The sequence below is a fragment of the Cherax quadricarinatus genome, chromosome 60, assembly GCF_038502225.1.
Source record: "Cherax quadricarinatus isolate ZL_2023a chromosome 60, ASM3850222v1, whole genome shotgun sequence".
NCBI lineage: Eukaryota > Metazoa > Arthropoda > Malacostraca > Decapoda > Parastacidae > Cherax > Cherax quadricarinatus.
The window spans coordinates 10,791,645-10,814,637 of NC_091351.1; the positions used below are offsets into that span (position 1 = coordinate 10,791,645).

At 39.0% G+C, this 22,993-nt stretch overlaps 1 protein-coding gene across 6 annotated transcripts in view; it reads left to right on the forward strand.

The window, feature by feature from the left end:
- LOC128694432 (serpin B6) overlaps window positions 1-22,993 on the forward strand; it is a 139,972-nt gene that overhangs the window by 40,871 nt on the left and 76,108 nt on the right. For all 6 annotated transcript variants that reach the window (XM_070097931.1, XM_053784539.2, XM_053784540.2 and 3 more), the window contains exon 4: window positions 21,403-21,616. In XM_070097931.1, the coding sequence (XP_069954032.1) occupies window positions 21,403-21,616 (214 nt within the window). The remainder of the gene's footprint in view (window positions 1-21,402; window positions 21,617-22,993) is intronic.

The following is a 22,993-nucleotide window of genomic DNA, read 5'->3' on the forward strand; positions in this document are numbered from 1 at the left end:
TATAATTTCCTCACTAACAGAACACAGAGAGTAGTAGTCAACAGAGTAAAGTCCGAGGCAGCTATGGTAAAAAGCTCTGTTCCACAAGGCACAGTACTCACTCCCATCTTGTTCCTCATCCTCATATCTGACATAGACAAGGATGACAGCCACAGCACCGTGTCTTCCTTTGCAGATGACACCCAGATCTTCATGACAGTGTTTCCATTGCAGACACTGCAAGGCTCCAGGCGGACATCAACCAAATCTTTCAGTGGGCTACAGAAAACAATATGAAGTTCAATGATGAGAAATTTCAATTACTCAGATATGGTAAACACGAGGAAATTAAATCTTCATCAGAGTACAAAACGAATTCTGGCCACAAAATAGAGCGAAACACCAACGTCAAAGACCTGGGAGTGATCATGTCGGAGGATCTCACCTCAAGGACCATAACATTGTATCAATCGCATCTGCTAGAAAAATGACAGGATGGATAATGAGAACCTTCAAAACTAGGGATGCCAAGCCCATGATGACACTCTTCAGGTCACTTGTTCTATCTAGGCTGGAATATTGCTGCACACTAACAGCACTTTTCAAGGCAGGTGAAATTGCTGACCTAGAAAATGTACAGAGAACCTTTACAGCTCGCATAACGGAGATAAAACACCTCAGTTACTGGGAGCGCTTGAGGTTCCTGAACCTGTATTCCCTGGAATGCAGGCAGGAGAGATACACGATTATATACACCTGGAAAATCCTAGAGGGACTAGTACCGAACTTGCACACGAAAATCACTCACTACGAAAGCAAAAGACTTGGCAGACGATGCAACATCCCCCCAATGAAAAACAGGGGTGTCACTAGCACGTTAAGAGACCATACAATAAGGGTCAGGGGCCCGAGACTGTTCAACTGCCTCCCAGCATACATAAGGGGGATTACCAACAGACCCCTGGCAGTCTTCAAGCTGGCACTGGACAAGCACCTAAAGTCGGTTCCTGATCAGCCGGGCTGTGGCTCGTACGTTGGTTTGCATGCAGCCAGCAGTAACAGCCTGGTTGATCAGGCTCTGATTCACCAGGAGGCCTGGTCACAGACTGGGCCGCGAGGGCGTTGACCCCCGGAACTCTCTCCAGGTAAACCACAACCACCTGTCAGTGTCCAGTACCCACCAGCAGACCACACCTGGGATTGGCAGGAAGCTCAGTTTTGCTCCAAATACCCACCAGGTTGATGAAAGCCAAAGTTGAATATGGCCATGTTGTACACTGGGGAACAATGCCACTGAACTGGAATGTTTCGAGTTATTCTTTGACGAACCCCTGATGGAAATTATTGTCAGGGAAAGCAACAGATACTATGAGTACACCATGGCAAACACATCACTTTCACCAAAATCACGTCTACACCAGTGGAAGGAGACAACTGTAGCTGAGATGTATCTTTTCTTTGCCACAATAATGCTTATGCCACATGTGTATAAGCACAGTGTGAAATCATACTGGCCAACAGACCGCCTGATTGCAACCCCAGGTTTCAGTGATATAATGGGAGTGAATCGATTTGTGCTACTGTTACGTATGCTTCACTTCTCAGACAAAACCAGGCCTGACAGAAACGACAGGTTATATAAGATTAGGAATGTGTTTGTGTATCTGAAAGAGAAATTCAGTATGTATTTTTATCCCTTCAGGAAGCTTGTAATTGACGAGTCATTGATTCTGTTCAAAGGAAGACTCTCTTTCAAGCAGTACATACCAAGCAAGAGGAAACGCTTTGGTATAAAGTTGTTTGTGCTTTGTGATTGTTACAGTGGTCTGGTATTGGATATTATTGTGTACACTGGAAGTTATACATTGCAAAATACCAGGAAGTTATTGAGCATCTCTGATGATGTGGTTAGAACAATGATAGAACCATACCTTGGTAAAGAACCATACCTTGGTAAAGGGCATATATTATATACTGATAACTGGTACACAAGCTCCTCACTCAGTGATTTTTTGCGAGTGAACATGACAGATGTGTGTGGCACAGTGCGTGCAAATCGTAAGCATATGCCCAGGTTTGACGCTGGCACTCGTAGAGGTGAGGTGCAGGCGTTTGCTGCCAATGACATCATGGCATTTCGGTGGCATGACAAACGAGATGTCACACTGTTGTCATCAGTTCACCCTAATGAAATGGCAGACACTGGCAGGCAGCATAGAGAAAGCAATGAACCCATTCTAAAACCTGCAGCTGTGATTGATTACACCCTCAATATGCGCTCAGTGGACAAATGTGACATGCAGATTGGGTTTGCTGATTGTGTTTGCAAGAGTTATAAGTGGTACATAAAACTCTCTTTCCATCTTCTGGACATTTCCATGCTCAGTGCTTATAATATGTATAAGATGAGGACCAGAAACAAACCACCATATGGTGAATTCTGTTTGTCTGTCATCAGACAAATAGTATTCAAGTAGTACCAAGGAACAACACCGGCAATAGGCCACCCACTAAATTATCAACAACTACCTTCTTGTCTGAAGCATGGTGATCACTTCCTAGTAAAACTGCCTGCTACTGCTTTCAAGAAAAAGGCTCAGAAGAGGTGTTACGTCTGTGCACATACAAAAAAACGCCTACAACAACGCAGAGACACTGGTTTTATGTGTGAGGAGCGTAAAACACCACTGTGCATGACACCATGTTTCAAAGACTTCCACAGGCTGCAGAACTTCTAGAAACATTATCCTGTGAATGTATATGTGTATATAAAATATAGAAAAATAGTAATACTGTAAACAACATTTCATATCGTTTGTTTGTGTAAATATTTTCTGTAAACAAAACAGTGACAATAGTGTTCATGCAGTTATTGTGTAGTATAGAAAAAGAAATAACTTACAAAATAGTGCTCATATTGGTCTCACAGGTCATAAAAGTTACTTGGAAAAAAAAAATTAAAAAAAAAATAGAAAATAGTACATAAAAAACTAAATAAAACAGTACCGGGTGATGGCAGTCGGCGATGATACCATATATCAGGCATTTTGTGTAAACTTCACGCCTCCATATCTCGGTAAGTATTGATGGTAAAATTTTTTTGTTTAGCCTATAATGTTTAGAAAAAAAAAAAACTATCTTTTCATAAGAATTTTTTTTTTTTTTTTTTTTTTTTTGAAATTTGGGTGACCCTGAGGACAAGTCTCTGAGAGGGCCTGCCGACCCTGAAAGGGTTAAAGGAAGCTTATGATTTTTTATACTACAGGCCTCTGTGGTAAAATGGGCTCAAAGTTACAAGCATTCAGGTTACAAATGAAATTAATAAATGCAACTTTTTTGTTCATTGGAGATTCTCTGTACAAGACTGGGCTGTGCAGAGTACTGGAAGGATCCCAATGTAGATCTGAATGATTTACACATACAGTAATACCTCTAATTTCATGAGTCTTGAATTTCGATAATCGGCAACTTTTTTCATCAAAATATAGCCTCTATTTTCGGGATTTCCCTCTGAATTCAACGGTCGTACGGAACATGTCTCAGTGGGCCGTGCGCACACAAACCCTCCCACACATCATTGAGTCAGTCTGGCATTGTTTCTTGGCGAGTGACCATCACCCCATGCATTCATATGAAACATTTCATAATACAGTGAACCCTCGACCAGCGATATTAATCCGTTCCTGAGAGCTCATCGTTAATCAAAATAATCGAGTTAATTTTCCCCATAAGAAATAATGGAAATCAAATTAATCCATTCCTGACACCCCAAAGTATTGAAAAAAAAAATTTTACCACATGAAATATTAATTTTAATACACACAAACTGAAGAAGACATGCACAGTTACATGACACTTACCTTTATTGAAGATCTGGTGATGATTGATGGGATGGGAGGAGGGGAGAGTATGGATCTTCTTAGTGTTTAGAAGGGGAATCCCCTTCCATTAGGACTTGAGGTAGCCACTCTTTTTCCAGGGTTACTTCCCTTGTTCTTTTAATGCCACTAGGACCAGCTTGAGAGTCACTGGACTTCTGTCGCACAACATATCTGTCCATAGAGGCCTGTACCTCCCGTTCCTTTATGACATTTCTAAAGTGTTTCACAACATTGTCATTGTACAGGTTGCCAACAAGGCTTGCAGTATCTGTGTCAGGGTGATTTTCATCCATAAAGGTTTGCACTTTAAGCCACATTGCACAGATTTCCTTAATCTTAGAAGTAGGCAACTTCTTCAATTTCTCTATCCCCTCCTCCGAAGCAGTTTCCTCAGGTCTGGCCTCATGCTGATGAAGATGATCTAGCAGCTCATCAGCTGTCCTCCTCCACCAACTCTTCCACATCCTCCCCACTAACCTCCAACCCCAAGGACTTCCCCAGTGCCACAATGGATTCCTCAACTGGCATAGGATTCTCAGGGTTAGCCTCAAACCCTTCAAAATCCCTTTTGTCTACACATTCTGGCCACAGTTTTTTCCAAGCAGAGTTCAAGGTCCTCTTAGTCACTTCCTCCCAAGCCTTACCTATAATGTTTACACAATTGAGAATGGTAAAGTGATCTTTCCAAAACTCTCTTAGAGTCAGTTGAGTTTCTGAGGTCACTACAAAGCACCTTTCAAACATAGCTTTTGTGTACAGTTTCTTGAAGTTGGAAATGACCTGCTGGTCCATGGGCTGCAGGAGAGGAGTGGTATTAGGAGGCAAAAACTTCACCTTAATGAAGCTCATTTCCACAGAAAGTCGCTCTGCCAAGTCTGAAGGATGACCAGGAGCATTGTCTAATACCAGGAGGCACTTCAGGTCTAATTTCTTTTCAGTTAGGTAATTTTTCACAGTGGGGGCAAATGCATGGTGTAACCAGTCATAGAAAAAGTCCCTAGTGACCCATGCCTTAGTGTTTGCCCTCCACAGTACACACAAATTAGCCTTGAGGACATTGTTTTTCCTGAACACTCTGGGAGTTTCAGAGTGATACACCAATAAAGGCTTTACTTTGCAGTCACCACTAGCATTGGCACACATCAACAGAGTAAGCCTATCTTTCATAGGCTTATGTCCTGGGAGTGCCTTTTCCTCCTGAGTAATGTAGGTCCTGCTTGGCATTTTCTTCCAAAACAGGCCTGTTTCGTCACAATTAAACACTTGTTCAGGTTTGAGTCCTTCACTGTCTATGTACTCCTTGAATTCATGCACATATTTTTCAGCTGCTTTGTGGTCCGAACTGGCAGCCTCACCATGCCTTATCACATTATGAATGCCATTACGCTTCTTAAATCTCTCAAACCAACCTTTGCTGGCCTTAAATTCACTCACATCACCACTAGTTGCTGGCATTTTTTTAATTAAATCGTCATGCAACTTCCTAGCCTTTTCACATATGGTCGCTTGAGAGATGCTATCTCCTGCTATCTGTTTTTCGTTTATCCACACCAATAAGAGTCTCTCAACATTTTCTATCACTTGCCATCTCAGTTTCGAAAACATAGTTGCACCTTTGGCAAGAACAGCTTCCTTGATTGCCGTTTTCTTGCCCACAATAGTAGCGATGGTTGATTGGGGTTTACTATACAACCTGACCAGCTCGGAGATGTGCACTCCACTCTCATACTTAGCAGTGATCTCTTTCTTCATCTCCATAGTAATTCTAACCCTTTTTGCTGTAGGGTTGGCACTAGAAGCTTTCTTGGGGCCCATGGTGACTTATTTTGCAGGTGCAATCACTACAAAGGCTGTGATAATATGAAATGTTCCAATTGTATGTTTGGAAGCGACCGCGATGGCTGGCTGGCTTGTAAACACTGGCACCCATGGGACAAGTGAGGTGCGCTCAGGCCAAAGTGGACGCATCTCAAATGGAACGAATAGCGTTGGTCGGGTTTTTTAGCACTAGTCGAGGCAAAATTTTTGCGATAAAATGTATCGCTAGTCGGATTTATCAATAATCAATGCCATAGTTGGTCGAGGGTCCACTGTAATACATTGTTTTTAGAGAGGTGAAGGTGTATAAACTAAAAGAGGAGGCAGTTAGGGTAAGATATAAACAGCTATTGGAGGGTAGATGGGCTAGTGAGAGTATAGGCAATGGGGTCGGAGATGTATGGGGTAGGTTTAAGAATGTAGTGTTAGTGTTCAGCAGAAGTTTGTGGTTACAGGAAAGTGGGTGCAGGAGGGAAGAAGAGCGATTGGTGGAATGATAATGTAAAGAGAGTAGTAAGGGAGAAAAAGTTAGCATATGAGAGGTTTTTACAAAGTAGAAGTGATGCAAGGAGGGAAGAGTATATGGAGAGAAAAAGAGAGGTTAAGAGAGTGCTGAAGCAATGTAAAAAGAGAGCAAATGAGAGAGTGGGTGAGATGTTATCAACAAATTTTGTTGAAAATAAGAAAAAGTTTTGGAGTGAGATTAATAAGTTGAGGAAGCCTAGGAAACAAATGGATTTGACAGTTAAAAATAGGAGAGGAGAGTTATTAAATGGAGAGTTAGAGGTATCGGGAAGATGGAGGGAATATTTTGAGGAATTGTTAAATGTTGATGAAGATAGGGAAGATGTGATTTTGTGTATAGGTCAAGGAGGAATAACATCTTGTAGGAGTGAGGAGGAGCCAGTTGTGAGTGTGGGGGAAGTTCATGAGACAGTGGGTAGAATAAAAGGGGCTAAGGCAGCTGGGATTGATGGGATAAAGATAGAAATGTTAAAAGCAGGAGGATATGTAGTTTTGGAGTGGTTGGTGCTATTATTATCAATTATTAACAGAAACACACATAAATACATATTCATAAAACACACATTGACATACAAGTATTTTTTTTATTTAATAACTGTATGGAAGAGGGTAAGGTACCTAGGGATTGGCAGAGAGCATTCATAGTTCCTTTGTATAAAGGCAAAGGGGATAAAAGAGTGCAAAAATTATAGGGGGAATAAGTCTGTTGAGTTTACCTGGTAAAGTGTATGGTAGAGTTATTATTGAAAGAATTAAGAGTAAGACGGAGAGTAGGATAGCAGATGAACAAGGAGGCTTTAGGAAAGGTAGGGGGTGTGTAGACCAAGTGTTTACAGTGAAACATATATGTGAACAGTATTTAGATAAGGGTAAAGAGGCTTTTGTGGCATTTATGGATTTGGAAAAGGCATATGACAAGGTGGATAGGGGGGCAATGTGGCAGATATTGCAGGTGTATGGTATAGGAGGTAGGTTACTGAAAGCAGTGAAGAGTTTTTACGAGGATAGTGAGGCTCAGGTTAGAGTATGTAGGAGAGAGGGAGATTATTTCCCAGTAAAAGTAGGCCTTAGACAAGGATGTGTGATGTCACCATGGTTGTTCAATATATTTATGGATGGGGTTGTAAGAGAAGTGAATGTTAAGGTCTTGGCAAGAGGTGTGGAGTTAAAAGATAAAGAATCAAACACAAAGTGGGAGTTGTCACAGTTGCTCTTTGCTGATGACACTGTGCTTTTGGGAGATTCTGAAGAGAAGTTGCAGAGGTTGGTGGATGAATTTGGTAGGGTATGTAAAATAATAAAATTAAAAGTGAATATAGGAAAGATTAAGGTTATGAGGATAACAAAAAGATTAGGTGACAAAGGATTGGATATCAGATTGGAGGGAGAGAGTATGGAGGAGGTGAGTGTATTCAGATATTTAGGAATGGATGTATCAGCAGATGGGTCTATGAAGGATGAGGTGAATCATAGAATTCATGAGGGGAAAAGGGTGAGTGGTGCACTTAGGAGTCTTTGGAAACAAAGAGCTTTGTCCGTGGAAGCAAAGAGGGGAATGTATGAGAGTATAGTTGTACCAACACTCTTGTATGGGCGTGAAGCATGGCTAATGAATGTTACAACAAGGAGAAGGCTGGAGGCAGTGGAGATGTCATGTCTGATGGCAATGTGTGGTGTGAATATAATGCAGAGAATTCGTAGTTTGGAAATTAGGAGAAGGTGTGGGATTACCAAAACAATTATCCAGAGGGCTGAGGAGGGATTGTTGAGGTGGTTAGGACATGTAGAGAGAATGGAACAAAACAAAGTGACTTCGAGAGTGTATAAATCTGTAGTGGAAGGAAGGTGGGGTAGGGGTCGGCCTAGGAAGGGTTTGAGGGAGGGGGTAAAGGAGGTTTTGTGTGTGAGGGGCTTGGACTTCCAGCAGGCATGCGTGAGCGTATTTGATAGGAGTGAATGGAGACAAATGGTTTTTAATACTTGACGTGCTGTTGGAGTGTGAGCAAAGTAACATTTATGAAGGGATTCAGGGAAACCGGCAGGCCGGACTTGAGTCATGGAGATGGGAAGTACAGTGTCTACACTCTGAAGAAGGGGTGTTAATGTTGCAGTTTTATAACTGTAGTGTAAAGCACCCCTCTGGCAAGACAGTGATGGAGTGAATGATGATGAAAGTTTTTCTTTTTTGGGCCACCCTGCCTTGGTGGGAATCGGCCGATGTGTTAATAATAAAAAAAAACATTGTTTTTTGCACTTGTTGTTCTGTGTGTGACTGCTAAATAAGCCACCATGTACCCAAAGAAAGCTGCTAGTGCCAGCCCTTTGGTAAAGAAGGCGAGAAACACGATAGAATTCAAGAAAGAACACACCAGCCAGGGTACTTCCCCACACACACCAGCCAGGGTACTTCCCCACACACACCAGCCTTCCCCACACACCAGCCAGGGTACTTCCCTACACACCAGCCAGGGTACTTCCCCATACACCAGACAGGGTACTTCCCCACACCAGCCAGGGCACTTCCCTGCACACCAGCAAGGATACTTCCCCACACACCAGCCAGGGCACTTCCCCACACACCAGCCAGGGTACTTCCCCACACACACCTGACAACCCTATGCCTGTTGTGGAATCTATTGTAACTTTGGGGAAATCCATGGGGTTGGATGTGAGTGGCCAGGATGTGGAAGAGTTGGTGGATGACCACAGTGAAGAGCTAACCACTGAAGAGCTGCAAGACCTTCATCTGGAACAGCAACAGACCACAGCTGAGGAAATTGCTTCAGAGGAGGAAGAGGAAGAGAGAGGGAAGAAGGTGCCTTCTTCAGTGATTAAGGACATTTGTGCAAAGTGGAATGAGCTGCAAAGTTTTGTGGAGAAATGTCACCCTAACAAAGCTGTTGCAGGCTGTGTCTGCAACATGTTCAATGACAATGCCTTGTCCCATTTTAGGCCAGAAACAGACCTCTCTGGAACAGTTTTTTTGTGCAACAGGGGTCCAGTGACTCTCAACCTGGTCCTAGTGCCATTAAAAAACAAGGAAGGGAAGTAACCCCAGATAAGGACACAGTACCTAAAGTCTCTATGGAAGGGGATTCCCCTTCCAGACAATAGTAACTTCTCCCTCTCCCCTCCTCCCATCTTCCATACACCAACAAGAGTCTTCAGTAAGGGTAAGTGTGATGTTAAATGTTCATTTATACATTTTATTATTGCTTTATATTGATTTGTCATTCTTTTCTGTATGTAAATCTATGTTTAATCTCTAAAAAATGTATGTTTTGTTAATACTTTTGGGTGTGTGGAATGGATTGGATTTACATTATTTCTTATGGGGAAAATGGTTTCGATTTTCGTGAATTCCGATTTTCGGCAGACTCTCTGGAACGGATTAATCACGAAATTAGAGGGTCCACTCTATGTCATTTGCATTATATTTACCCTTTGCAAAAGCATAATGGGTTGTACATCACATTAATGATATTTCCTCTATCTGCACACTCGTACAATACTTTAGCAAGTGTTCTGTTCTCAGGAAAATTTGTCCTGACTCTGAGAACTTTCTTTATTCTCACTCACTTGTGATATCAGTGACAAAGATTTTTTTGGCACATGAGTGCTAAGATGATTGCTTGATGTTAATTACATTACATGGGACCTCATTTTGAACTATTGTGTCTATGTTTACTCACCCACTTGACCATAAACACAGAAATATCAATCTTAATCTTAAAATAATGAATCCTAACTAGTCATAAGTTGGCCTGTGATACTCCAATACTGAAACTATGTATTGTGCGAAAACAAAAGCATTCACATTGCTAAACTCACAAACTAGTATTTAGTCACTTAGCCATAATACCAACTTACCACATAATTTGTAATATTTTAAAGTTAAGAATTAATCTAAGTCTGCCCAAAATGCCTAGACATGCTAGGTGTTCTAGTGGCCCCCTCTGTAATTAGTATTTTAAACATATAAACCACACAATATCCAAATTCTGTAAACTCAGCATTGTAATCCTTATAGAGAATAAACTTGATTTGATTTGATTTGATATACAGTAGGGCTCCACTTATACGGCGGGTTAGGTTCCAGGCTGTCGCTGGAAAGCAGACATCGCCGGAAGGCAGAACTCCATTTTTTTCCATTTATAAATGCATATAAATGCCAGAGAACAAGTTTACACTAAATTATATTAAGTTAGTAATAGAACTAGGCATTAAAAACACACAAAGTAAAATACAGTCACAGTAAATTCATTACTTATCTTAAAGTATTTGTAATCTTAATATAGGGAGAGAGGTGAGTAGTACTTATTTGTAGGAAGTCAGGTGCAGGTAGCCCAGGTGTAGGTAGCACTGGCTCCCCGTCTCATACTTAATATACGATATTTAAAACATCTCAAAGAGGTAAAATGCACATACAGTACACTCATTATTTACCTTAAAATATGTGTAGTCTTAATATAGGAAGAGAGGTGAGTAGTATTTATTTGTATAAAGTCAGTGTAGGTAGCTGGTAGGTGTAGCCGGTAGGTGTAGCCTGGGCTACACCTACCGGCTACCTACACTGTGGCCCAGAGCCATATTATTAACATCGACATGCCTTGTTCACTGAATTTAATCATTTCTAACAACTACCTTTAGATGCCATCATTAACGAAGGTTGAAGTAATGAATAATTCATGCTGAAAATTGTAAACAAAAGCAGAGTGGGGGAGTGGCTGGGTCAAATGCAGATTCATACACGTTTTCTCTGATGGCTGAACAGAGAAAACGTAATGTTGTCCCTCCACCCGGTTCCACAAGTATTATTTCCCTCAAGGAAGGTTCCTTGATGTTGGTGAGGGGCTCTTGATTTAGGGAATTGGATCTGTGCTCCAGTTCCCCGAATTAAGCCTGAATGCCTTGCACATCCCCCCCCCCAAGCGCTGTATAATCCTCCGGGTTTAGCACTTCCCCCTTGATTATAATAATAATAATAAAATCCACAAGTATTATTATCAGAGCATATAAAATATGCAATAAATGCCAGACAACAAGTTTACACTAACTTACATTAAGTTAGCAATAGAAATAGGCATTAAAAACACAATAAAAGGTAAGATACACACACAGAGTACACTTATTACTTACCTTAAAATATTAATATTAATGTGTGAGAGATGAATGGCAGGGTGTTTATTGAATAAAATCAAAATGGCACACCATCATCCTCTAACTTGGCACTTAAAGCAAGAGGCTTACAACTTCTTTTTTTATTACAGCTAACCTTAAACGCCATCGTCAGTGAGAGCCAACTAGTTAACGAAAGAGTAAACGAGAGAGAGAACGAGATACAGAGTTGAGACAATGTAAGAACACAAACTGAACAGGTAGTGGACGATCACTTGGTCAGGCGAAATGCGTATTAATATGTGTCTACTTTTAGTTCATTCACGTCCATTTGTAAGAGTTTGTAAAACATTTACCTCAGTATTTTTTTATTTTAATAATAATTACCTCACAATACAAATACTCTTACATTGTGTACAAGTTGTACAAGTTAGCTCAGAATAAACAAACAGCAACACACCATTTTTAGAGTGAATGAAGATAATAATATTAATAATAATAATAATAATATTATTATTATTATTAATAATAATATTATTATTAATAATATTGCTGTTGGAGTGTGAGCAAAGTAACATTTATGAAGGGATTCAGGGAAACCGGCAGGCCGGACTTGAGTCCTGGAGATGGGAAGTACAGTGCCTGCACTCTGAAGGAGGGGTGTTAATGTTGCAGTTTAAAAACTGTAGTGTAAAGCACCCTTCTGGCAAGACAGTGATGGAGTGAATGATGGTGAAAGTTTTTCTTTTTCGGGCCACCCTGCCTTGGTGGGAATCGGCCGGTGTGATAATAAAAAAAAAATAAATAATTATTAATATTATTAATAATAATAATAATAATAATAATAATAATAATATTATTAATATTAATAATAATAATAATTATTATTATTATTATTATTTATTATAAAAAGCACTAAACCCACAAGGGTCATGAATTGCTATACATAGAGTAAAGGCATACGAAAAGAATATTTTTCTACAGTTACCCCCCAGTGTTTGAATAGAGAAAACGTAATTCTTCCGACACTACCTACACAGCTGCTTTGTAAACAAATCTCATATTTACATCAGTTTTTATTCTGAGTGTATGTATCATGTTTATATGCTATGTAATGGGTTTCATATATAATTTTGAGGAAAATATCATAGATGGATTAATGAAAATGCCTATATTGATGTAAAATAAGACATTTAGTGTGCCTAAGAGTGATTATTATTACGTAGTATTGGCATCATGAGTGGAGAGAGACTTAGCGATTTTAATGTGTACCTGCACACCAGCACAGTGTGTAAGTATATATTTAAGTACAGGTACACATAAGTATAATTATCAGAGTACATAAAAAATATGCAGTAACTTTAAAACACTTTAAATTTTGGAAAGTTTCGTGACATAATAGATGTGGTCACGGAAAATGTAAACAAAACGGGTGGGGGCACCGTATTTAAAAGACCGCTTGCCGTATAGCAAATTTTGGTCATAATTTGACATCGCCGTATTAGCGGAACGCCGTAAGGCGAAACGCCGTAAAGCGGGGCCTTACTGTATGTATATCACACACACAGTTGCCTACACACCCATTTATGCCTCAAACATTTGTATAATAATTATTTTTATACATTAAAACAAAACAAAAAATGAAATAATGGAAGAATTATCCACAAAAGACAAAACAATAATTACTACAGTAGTGTATGTGAGATAAGACCATTTGACTTCTTTGTTATCCATGACAAGGTGAGTACATGGGGGTCAGTAAACATATAGGGTTGCTCCTTGGCTTATGATGGTTTGACTTATGATATTTCACCTTTATGATGGTGCAAAAGCAATTACTTTGGAGATGAAACTTAAGAAAATTACCCAGCATGAAGGCTGGTATTTAGATAGTTACAGTAATTATTTGTTTACTTTTTCAGTGACAGTTATTATTTATTTATTTAGCATATTATATACATATATACATATTCGACTTATGATATTTTCGACTTACGATGGGTTAGCTGGAACGTAACCCCATTGTAAGTTATGGAACACCTGTACATGCTCATTGCTGGCAATTCTCACACTACAGCATCATTTGGTACCTGGCTATAATTTCTCCATTTTCATGTAAGGCATAGCCAATAGAGAAGATGAACTTGACTTCTTTCCACTTAGGTAAAAAAAATACCTTTCAAAAAACTGCAGTGCAATCCTGTATTTTTTGTTTTGTTTGTTTTTCAATGAACCAGCCATATCAAACTGAGGTAGGGTGACCTAAAAAGAAAAACAAAAGTTTTTCATTTTAAATTTAGTAATTTATACAGAAGGGGCTACTAGCCCCTTGCTCCTGGCATTTTAGTTGCCTCATACAACATGCATGGCTTATGGAGGAAGAATTCAATCCTGTATTTACATACTGTTTATTTACATACATGTGTATAGTTCCTTTATATAAAGGGAAGGGGGACAAAAGAGATTGTAAAAATTATAGGGGAATAAGTTTACTGAGTATACCAGGTAAAGTGTACGGCAGAGTTATTATTGAAAGAATTAGAGGTAAGACAGAGAATAGGATTGCAGGTGAGAAAGGAGGCTGTAGAGTGGGTAGAGGATGTGTAGATCAAGTGTTTACAATGAAGCATATATGTGAACAGTATTTATACAAAGGTAGGGAAGTTTTCATTGCATTTTTGGATTTAGAAAAGGCATATGATAGAGTGGATAGGGGAACAATGTGGCAGATGTTGCAACTATATGGAATAGGTAGTAAGTTATTAAATGCTGTAAAGAGTTTTTATGAGGATAGTGAGGCTTAGGTTAGGGTGTGTAGGAGAGAGGGAAATTACCTCCTGGTAGGGTGTTGGGGAGAGGGGTGGGATTAAATTATGGGGAATCAAATACAGAATGGGAGTTGACAGTTACTTTTTTGCTGATGATAATGTGCTTATGGGAGATTCTAAAGAAAAGTTGCAAAGGTTAGTGGACGAGTTTGGGAGTGTGTGTAAAGGTAGAAAGTTGAAAGTGAACATAGATAAAAGTAAGGTGATGAGGGTATCAAATGATTTAGATAAAGAAAAATTGGATATCTCATTGGAGAGAGAGAGTATGGAAGAAGTGAATGTTTTCAGATATTTGGGAGTTGACTTGTCAGCAGATGGGTTTATGAAGGATGAGGTTAACCACAGAATTGATGAAGGAAAAAAGGCGAGTGGTGCATTGAGGTATCGGTGGGACATGATGAATGAAACATTAACAGCATAACACTTACCTTTATTGGCGATTCTTCTTAGTGTATGGAAGACTGGAGGAGGAGAGAGATTGGATTATTTACAGTTTGGAAAGGGAATCCCCTTCCATCAACACCTCAGGTACCAATTGCTTTTCTGGGGTTACTTCTCTTCTGTTTCTTAATGCCACTAGGACCAGCTTGAGAGTCACTGGAGTCCTGTCTCGCAAAAAAACTGTCCAGAGAGCTCTGTTTCTGGCGTCTCTTTAAAACTTCCCTAAAATGGGCCAAGACTCTGTCACTGTACAAGTTGCCAAAATGGCTTGCAACATCCTTCTCAGGGTGATGTTTCTCCATAAATCTTTCCATCCTACCCCACATTTCAAAAATCTCCTTAATTTCTGAAGAAGGCACCTCCTTCCATCTCTCTTCCATCTCTCTCTTCGTCACAACTGAACACTTGTTCAGGTTTCAGTCCTTCAGCCTCTATGTGCTCCTTGAATTCCTGCACATACTTTTCAGTCGCTTTTTGGTCCAAACTGGCAGCCTCACCATGCCTTATCACACTGTGTATGCCAGTACGCTTCTTAAATCTCTCAAACTGTGTATGCCAGTACGCTTCTTAAATCTCTCAAACCAGCCTTTGCTGGCCTTAAATTCACTCATATCACCACTAGTTGCAGGCAATTTCTTTACCAGATCGTCGTGCAACTGCCTAGCCTTTTCACAAATAATCGATGTCATAATACTATCTCCTGCTAATTGTTTCTCGTTTATCCACACCAATAATAACTTCTCAACCTCTTCGAGTACTGGTGATCTCATTTTTGTCAGCATATTTACCCCCTTTGCAACAACAGCATCCTTGATTTCCTTTTTCTTGGTCACGATGGAACACATGGTTGTATAGGGTTTGTTATACATCCTAGCCAGTTCGGCCACACTTACGCCACTTTCATATTGTTCAATGATGTTTTTCTTAAATTCAATCGTATTTCTCACCTTCTTTACCAAAGGCTTGGCACTAGGAGCTTTCTTTGGAGCCATGGTAGTTTATTTAGTACTTGCAAGCACAAAAATGAATGGAATATTATGAAATATTTTGTAGGAGCAAGTGAGGGGACCTTCGCTCACTGGTAAACAATGCCACACTAGCTGGGTAGGGAGGCCACCCAGGCTCTCAGCATGCATACACGTCCTGGATGAACTACTATTCGCGAATCAATCTACGATTAGCGAGCCCATGTTTTTACAAAAATATTGCTATGATTTCCGAAATTTACGACTCTCGAGCCCTACGATTATCGAGGGACCACTGTATATATATATATATATATATATATATATATATATATATATATATATATATATATATATATATATATATATATATATATATATATATATATATATATATATATATATATATATATATATATATATATATATATATATATATATTTTTTTTTTTTTTTTTTTTTTTTTTTTTTTTTTTTTTTCAACAAGTCAGCCGTCTCCCACCGAGGCGGGGTGACCCAAAAAGAAAGAAAATCCCCAAAAAGAAAATACTTTCATCATCATTCAACACTTTCACCTCACTCACACATAATCACTGTTTTTGCAGAGGTGCCCAGAATACAACAGTTTAAAAATACACAATATATCCCTCCAAACTGCCAATATCTCAGATCCCTCCTTTAGAGTGCAGGCATTGTACTTCCCAGCTATTTTATATAACCGGACTTGAGTCTTGGACTCAAGTCCGGTTATATAAAATAGCTGGTTTCCCTGAATCCCTTCACTAAATATTACCCTGCTCACACTCCAACAGCTCTTCAGGTCCCAAATACCATTTGTCTCCATTCACTCCAATCTAACATGGTCACGCACGCTTGCTGGAAGTCCAAACCCCTCGCCCACAACACCTCCTTTACCCCCTCCCTCTGCCCTTTTCGAGGATGACCCCTACTCCACCTTCCTTCCCCCTACAGATTTATACATTCTCCATGTCATTCTACTTTGATCCATTCTCTCTAAATGACCAAACCACCTCAACAAACCCTCTTCAGCCCTCTGACTAATACTTTTATTAGCTCCACACCTTCTCCTAATTTCCACACTCCAAATTTTCTGCATAATATTTACACCACACATTGCCCTTAGACAGGACATCTCCACTGCCTCCAAATGCCTCCTCATTGCAGCATTTACAACCCAAGCTTTGCACCCATATAAGAGTGTTGGTACTACTATACTTTCATACATTCCCTTCTTTGCCTCCACATATACCTCAATGCACCACTCACCTGTTTTTCTTCATCATTTCTATGATTAACCTCATCCTTCATAAATCCATCCACTGACATGTCAACTCCCAAATATCTGAAAACATTTACTTCTTCCATACTCCTCCTCCCCAATTTGATATCCAATTTTTCTTTATATAAATCATTTGATACTCTCATCACCTTACTCTTTTCTATGTTCACTTTCAACTTTCTACCTTTACACACACTCCCAAATTCGTCCACTAACCTTTGCAATTTTTCTTTAGAATCTCCCATAAGCACAGTATGATCAGCAAAAAGTAACTGTGTCACTTCCCATTGTGTATTTAATTCCCCATAATTTAATCCCACCCCTCTCCCGAGCACCCTAGCATTTACTTCTTTTACAACCCCATCTATAAATATATTAAACAACCATGGTGACATTACACATCCCTGTCTAAGACCTACTTTTTCCGGGAAATAGTCTCCCTCTCTTCTATACACCCTAACCTGAGCCTCACTATTTTCATAAACACTCTATACAGCATTTTATAACATACCACCTATTCCATATACTTGCAACATCTGCCACATTGCTTCCCTATCCACTCTGTCATATGCCTTTTCTAAATCCATAAATGCAATAAAAACTTCCCTACCTTTATCTAAATACTGCTCACATATATGCTTCAATGTAAACACTTGATCTACACATCCCCTACCCACTCTAAAACCTCCTTGCTCATCCGCAATTCTACATTCTGTCTTACCTCTAATTCTTTCAATAATAACCCTACCGTACTTTTCCTGGTATACTCAGTAAACTTATTCCTCTATAATTTTTACAATCTCTCTTGTCCCCCTTCCCTTTATATAAAGGTACTATACATGCTCTCTGCCAATCCCTATGTACCTTCCCCTCTTTCATACATTTATTAAACAAAAATACCAACCATTCCAACACTGTCCCCCCCTGCTTTTAACATTTCTGTCATAATCCCGTCAGTTCCAGCTGCTTTACCCCCTTTTCATTCTACGTAATGCCTCACGCACCTCCCCCTCCCACTCGCATCCTGCTCTTCTTCATTCCTAAAAGATGGTATACCTCCCTGGTCAGTGCTTGAAATTACCGCCTCCCTTTCTTCGTCGACATTTAAAAGTTCCTCAAAATATTCTCTCCATCTACCCAAAACCTCCATCTCCCCATCTACTAACTCCCCTACTCTGTTTTTAACTGACAAATCGATTTGTTCACTAGGCTTTCTTAACTTGTTTAACTCACTCCAAATTTTTTTCTTATTTTCATTAAAATTTCTTGACAGTACCTCTCCCACTCTACCATCTGCTTTCCTTTTGCACTCTCTCACCACTCTTCACCTTTCTTTTACTCTCCTTAAATACTCTGCTCTTCTTATAACGCTTCTGCTTTGTAAATACCTCTCATAAGCTACCTTTTTCCCTTTTATCACACCCTTTCCTTCATTCCACCAATTACTCCTCTTTCCTCCTGCACCCACCCTCCTATAGCCACAAACTTCTGCCCCACATTCTAATACTGTAGTTATTCTTTAAAAAATGTATTTTTTGTGAATATTTTTGTGGGTCTGGAACGGATGAATTAGATTTAAATTATTTCTTATTGGAAATATTGCTTTGACTTTAGTACGGTTCGACTTTAGTACTAGCTCCTGGAACGGATTAAGTACAAAACTTGAGGTTTCACTGTAATGCTAAAGTGGGTAAAAATGTTGTGAAGGGAGTAGTAGGTAAATTTGGGGTGCCAGGGATAAATGTAAATGGGGAGCCTTTAATTGAACTATGTGCAGAAAGAGGTTTGGTAATAAGTAATACATATTTTATGAAAAAGAGGATAAATAAGTATACAAGGTATGATTAGTAAGTATGTAAGTTTATTCAGGTATACGCAAATACAGTTGCATAGATTATCATACATAGCAACATATGTGTAGAGAACCTAGGATAACCCAAAAAAAGTAAGACAGAGTGACATTTCCTTAACACGTAATGAAAGTACAGTGGACCCCCGGTTAACGATATTTTTTCATTCCAGAAGTATGTTCAGCTGCCAGTACTGACCGAATTTGTTCCCATAAGGAATATTGTGAAGTAGATCAGTCCATTTCAGGCCCCCAAACATACACGTACAAACGCACTTACATAAATACACTTACATAATTGGTTGCATTGGGAGGTGATCGTTAAGCGGGGGTCCACTGTAGTTTGTTAGATTATGTATTGGTGGATAAAAGGTTGATGAGTAGGCTTCAGGATGTACATGTTTTTAGAGGGGCAACAGATATATTGGATCATTATCTAGTTGTAGCTACAGTTAGAGGAAGAGGTAGATGGGACAAAAGGAAAATGGCAACAGTAAGTAAGAGAGAGATGAAAGTGTATAAACTGAGGGAGGAGGAAGATAGGGTAAGATATAAGCAACTTTTGGCAGAAAGGTGGGCTAGTGCAAATATGGGTAGTGGGGGGGATTGAAGAGGGATGGGATAGTTTTAAAAAATCAGTATTAGAATATGGGGCAGAAGTTTGTGGCTATAGGAGGGTGGGTGCAGGAGGAAAGAGGAGTGATTGGTGGAATGATGAGGTAAAAGGTGGAATGAAAGAGAAAAAGGTAACTTATGAGAGGTTTTACAGAGCAGAATTGTTATAAGAAGAGCAGAGTATATGGAGAGTAAAAGAAAGGTGAAGAGAGTGCAAAAAAGAGCAAATAATAGAGTGGGAGAGGCACTGTCAAAAATTTTTGCTGAGAATAAGAAGAAATTTTGGAGTGAGATAAGTTAAAAAAGCCTAGAGAATGAATGGATTTGTCAGTTAAAAACAGAGTAGTGAGCTAGTAGATGGGGAGAGTGGCAGCTCATCGATAGGAGCTGCAGAGCTGCAGTCCCCCCAGATGCTCACTGCCAGACGTATGACTTCATCAACCTTACGCTAAAATAATTTGCATCTGACAAATATATTACAGGAAAAATCTGTTGTATGTTGTTTTCAATGTATTTATAAGCGAATTTTTTTATTTTTTTTTTGTTGAAACAAGATAAAAATGACTAAAAATAGAAGTTTGATGTGGTATGATAGTATAGGTATTACTGGCGCTACGAGCTGCCACTGGATGGGGAACTGGAGGTATTGGGTACATGGCAGGAATATTTTGAGGAACTTTTAAATGTTGATGAAGAGAGGGAGGCAGTAATTTCATGTACTGGCCAGGGAGGTATAACATCTTTTAGGAGCAAAGAAGAGCAGGATATGAGTGTGGGGGAGGTGCAGGAGGCATTACATAGAATGAAAGGGGGTAAAGCAGTTGGAACTGACGGGATCATGAAAGAAATGTTAAAAACAGGGGGAGATATAGTGTTGGAGTGATTCATATTTTTGTTTAATGTATGAAAGAGGGGAAGATACCTAGGGATTGGCAAAGAGCATGTATAATTCCTTTATATAAAGGGAAGGGGGACGAAAGAGATTGTAAAAATTATACGGGAATAAGTTTACTGAGTATACCAGGTAAAGTGTGTTTTAGGGTTATTATTGAAAGAATTAGTGGTAAGACAGAGGGCAGGATTGCAAATGAGCAAGGAGGCTTTAGAAAGGGCAGGGGATGTGTAGATCAGGTGTTTACATTGAAGCATATACGGATGTGAACAGTATTTAGATAAAAGTAGGGAAGTTTTCATTGCATTTATGGATTTAGAAAAGGCATATGATAGGTGCAACATCTCAGATGTTGCATCCAACATCTGAGATGTTGTCCAGTTGTGTTTGTTTGTGACAGGAAGGCCTTTATCCTCCTCATATTTTAGGTATTATTTTGAATAAAACTTGACATTCTTTTTATTAAAAATGTGTGTCTGAGCAACCCAAATAAAACATGTAATAAGTAGCAAATAAAACTTGCAACTGTGATATATAAAGTAAAAGGACACAAGTGCAGCCAATGTGACATTTTATTGTGGCAACGTTTCACTCTCCAGGAGCTTTGTCAAGCCATTATGTAATAGCTTGTTAACGGCTTGACAAAGCTCCTGGAGAGCGAAACGTTGCCACAATAAAATGTCACATTAGTTGCACTTGTGTCTTTTTACTTTACATATTGTCGATAATTCTACCAACATATATACAAACTGTGATATAAGTTACGGTACTAACATCATAGCATCAGTAGGTTAGTGGAGTTACTTTCCAGCTACAGTAATGTACTGTGGCCTTATTTTCACCTCTACCATGCATCAGCAACTTTTATACTCAGCCTATTAGTCAACCTTTAGTTTAGGATACAAAAATGTTATGCCTAAAAAGTCGACTTATACAAAGTCATAAACAGTAAATGATATTTCTTCAACTGAGATAATTTCTCTGAAGTTTTGCCTTTCTGGTTCCAAACAATAATGTTGATACTGTATTAGACATTGTTATGCATAATTAATGTTTTTGTGGGTTTAATGTATATTATAGGATTTAGGCATTTACCAGTGATCATATTTTCCTTTCTTTAAATATTATTATTATTGGTAGAGTTAAGAATTAGCATGAACAAATTTCTTATATTTTTTATATTGCATTACAGACTGAAGTAGTTCACTATGAGCTAAGGACATCCAATATGGCATACATATCTGACAAATTAACTGTCTTGAGTGACTTCAACAACATCTTGAAAGAAAAGTACCTCAGCTCCTCAAAGACAGTAAATTTTGAAGAAGATGAAAAAGTACGGAAAGAGATAAACACAACTGTGGAAAACGAAACCAACTCGCGCATTAAGGATCTTATTCCCTCAGGTAAAATTGCTTTTAATGTTTTAGATTTTAAGACAGTATCCAGTATCTCTAGAATCTAATTTTAATTTATCTGAATCACTATCTCAGGTAGCCCAGATGTGGTTTTGTCGTAAGAAAATTAATTTGTTATGGAATAATGATGCTACCAGCACTCTCAAATGTGCCAGGTGAAAGCTGGTTGATTCTAGTCTGTCAGAAGATTGCAAACCACTAAGCATGGAAAGGAACCTTCCAAGTTCATTACCCAAAATAACTGAAAAATCTAGCAAAAGACAACTCTTTTATCTTGTAAAGATGCAATAGAGATAATACTGAATGCAAAGCACAAGAAGATTTGAAAGATCGACTTGCAATGTGCTGTAAAAATCAGACATGGCAACAAATGATGAGGCAGACATGTTAACAATGTGGACGATAGCTGCAGTTAAGGCATACAGTTCGATTGTAAATATATTAACAGACTGCCAAAAACACATTTAAAAAATTTATTGATAGGTAGACAGAAGCATTCCCCTCTCCTGCAGATAATTTGGAGCCATCATGGTAAACAGAGTACATATATCAGAGTGTATGATTAAAAATTTTAGGAGAGGTAGACAAAGAAGTCATTAGAAAGGGAAGGAGGGATGAAAAGATAGGGAACATATGGATATTTCTAAAGTGAAAGTGAGAAACAGAGAGGCAGGAAGAATGACAAAATGAGGAATAGAAAAGGATCTCCAAGGGCTTGAATACTGAGATTAAAAAACTACAATAAGGAGGGATGTTGATGGAAATTATTAGACTCAATATCATTTGTGAGAACTGTAGGTTGTTAGATAATGAAAAAGAGCAAAGAATGAAGGCATTGGGTATCACTGTGATCCTGTAAAGAAATAACTTTAGAAGCCACAAAATGTAAACTATAATAGTGGGCATCATCCAGCCTGAAGAGGAAGGCTTCAAGGCCCGAGGAATATACTGTACCCATTCTCAATAGTTCAGCATAAGCAAGACAAAGGTCAAGTGAATGTGAAGTAGTAGTCTACTGATTTTGGTATGTTATGCAGGTCACTTGGCATCAAGCAACAGGTGGTAGCTTTTCATACAGGTGTGGGGATGAGAACTGACAGTTCAGTGAGATACAATGATTGATGCTTGGTTTTAAAGTTAAGCAGTGGCATGTATTAAGCTTGTGCTGTGTTATGCAGCTGTGAAATATTTGTGAGATGACGTAATGGCAGAATTGGTGTTGTTAAGTGAACAGTGAGTCATTATTTTCTGTGTTTTTATCATAATCATGAAAAGCATTAAACTTGTTTGTGTCATTCAGTGCTGCATGGCAAAGGTGAAGCAGTTAGTAGAGGGAAAAAGGTGAAAGTGATGAGGGCGACCTTA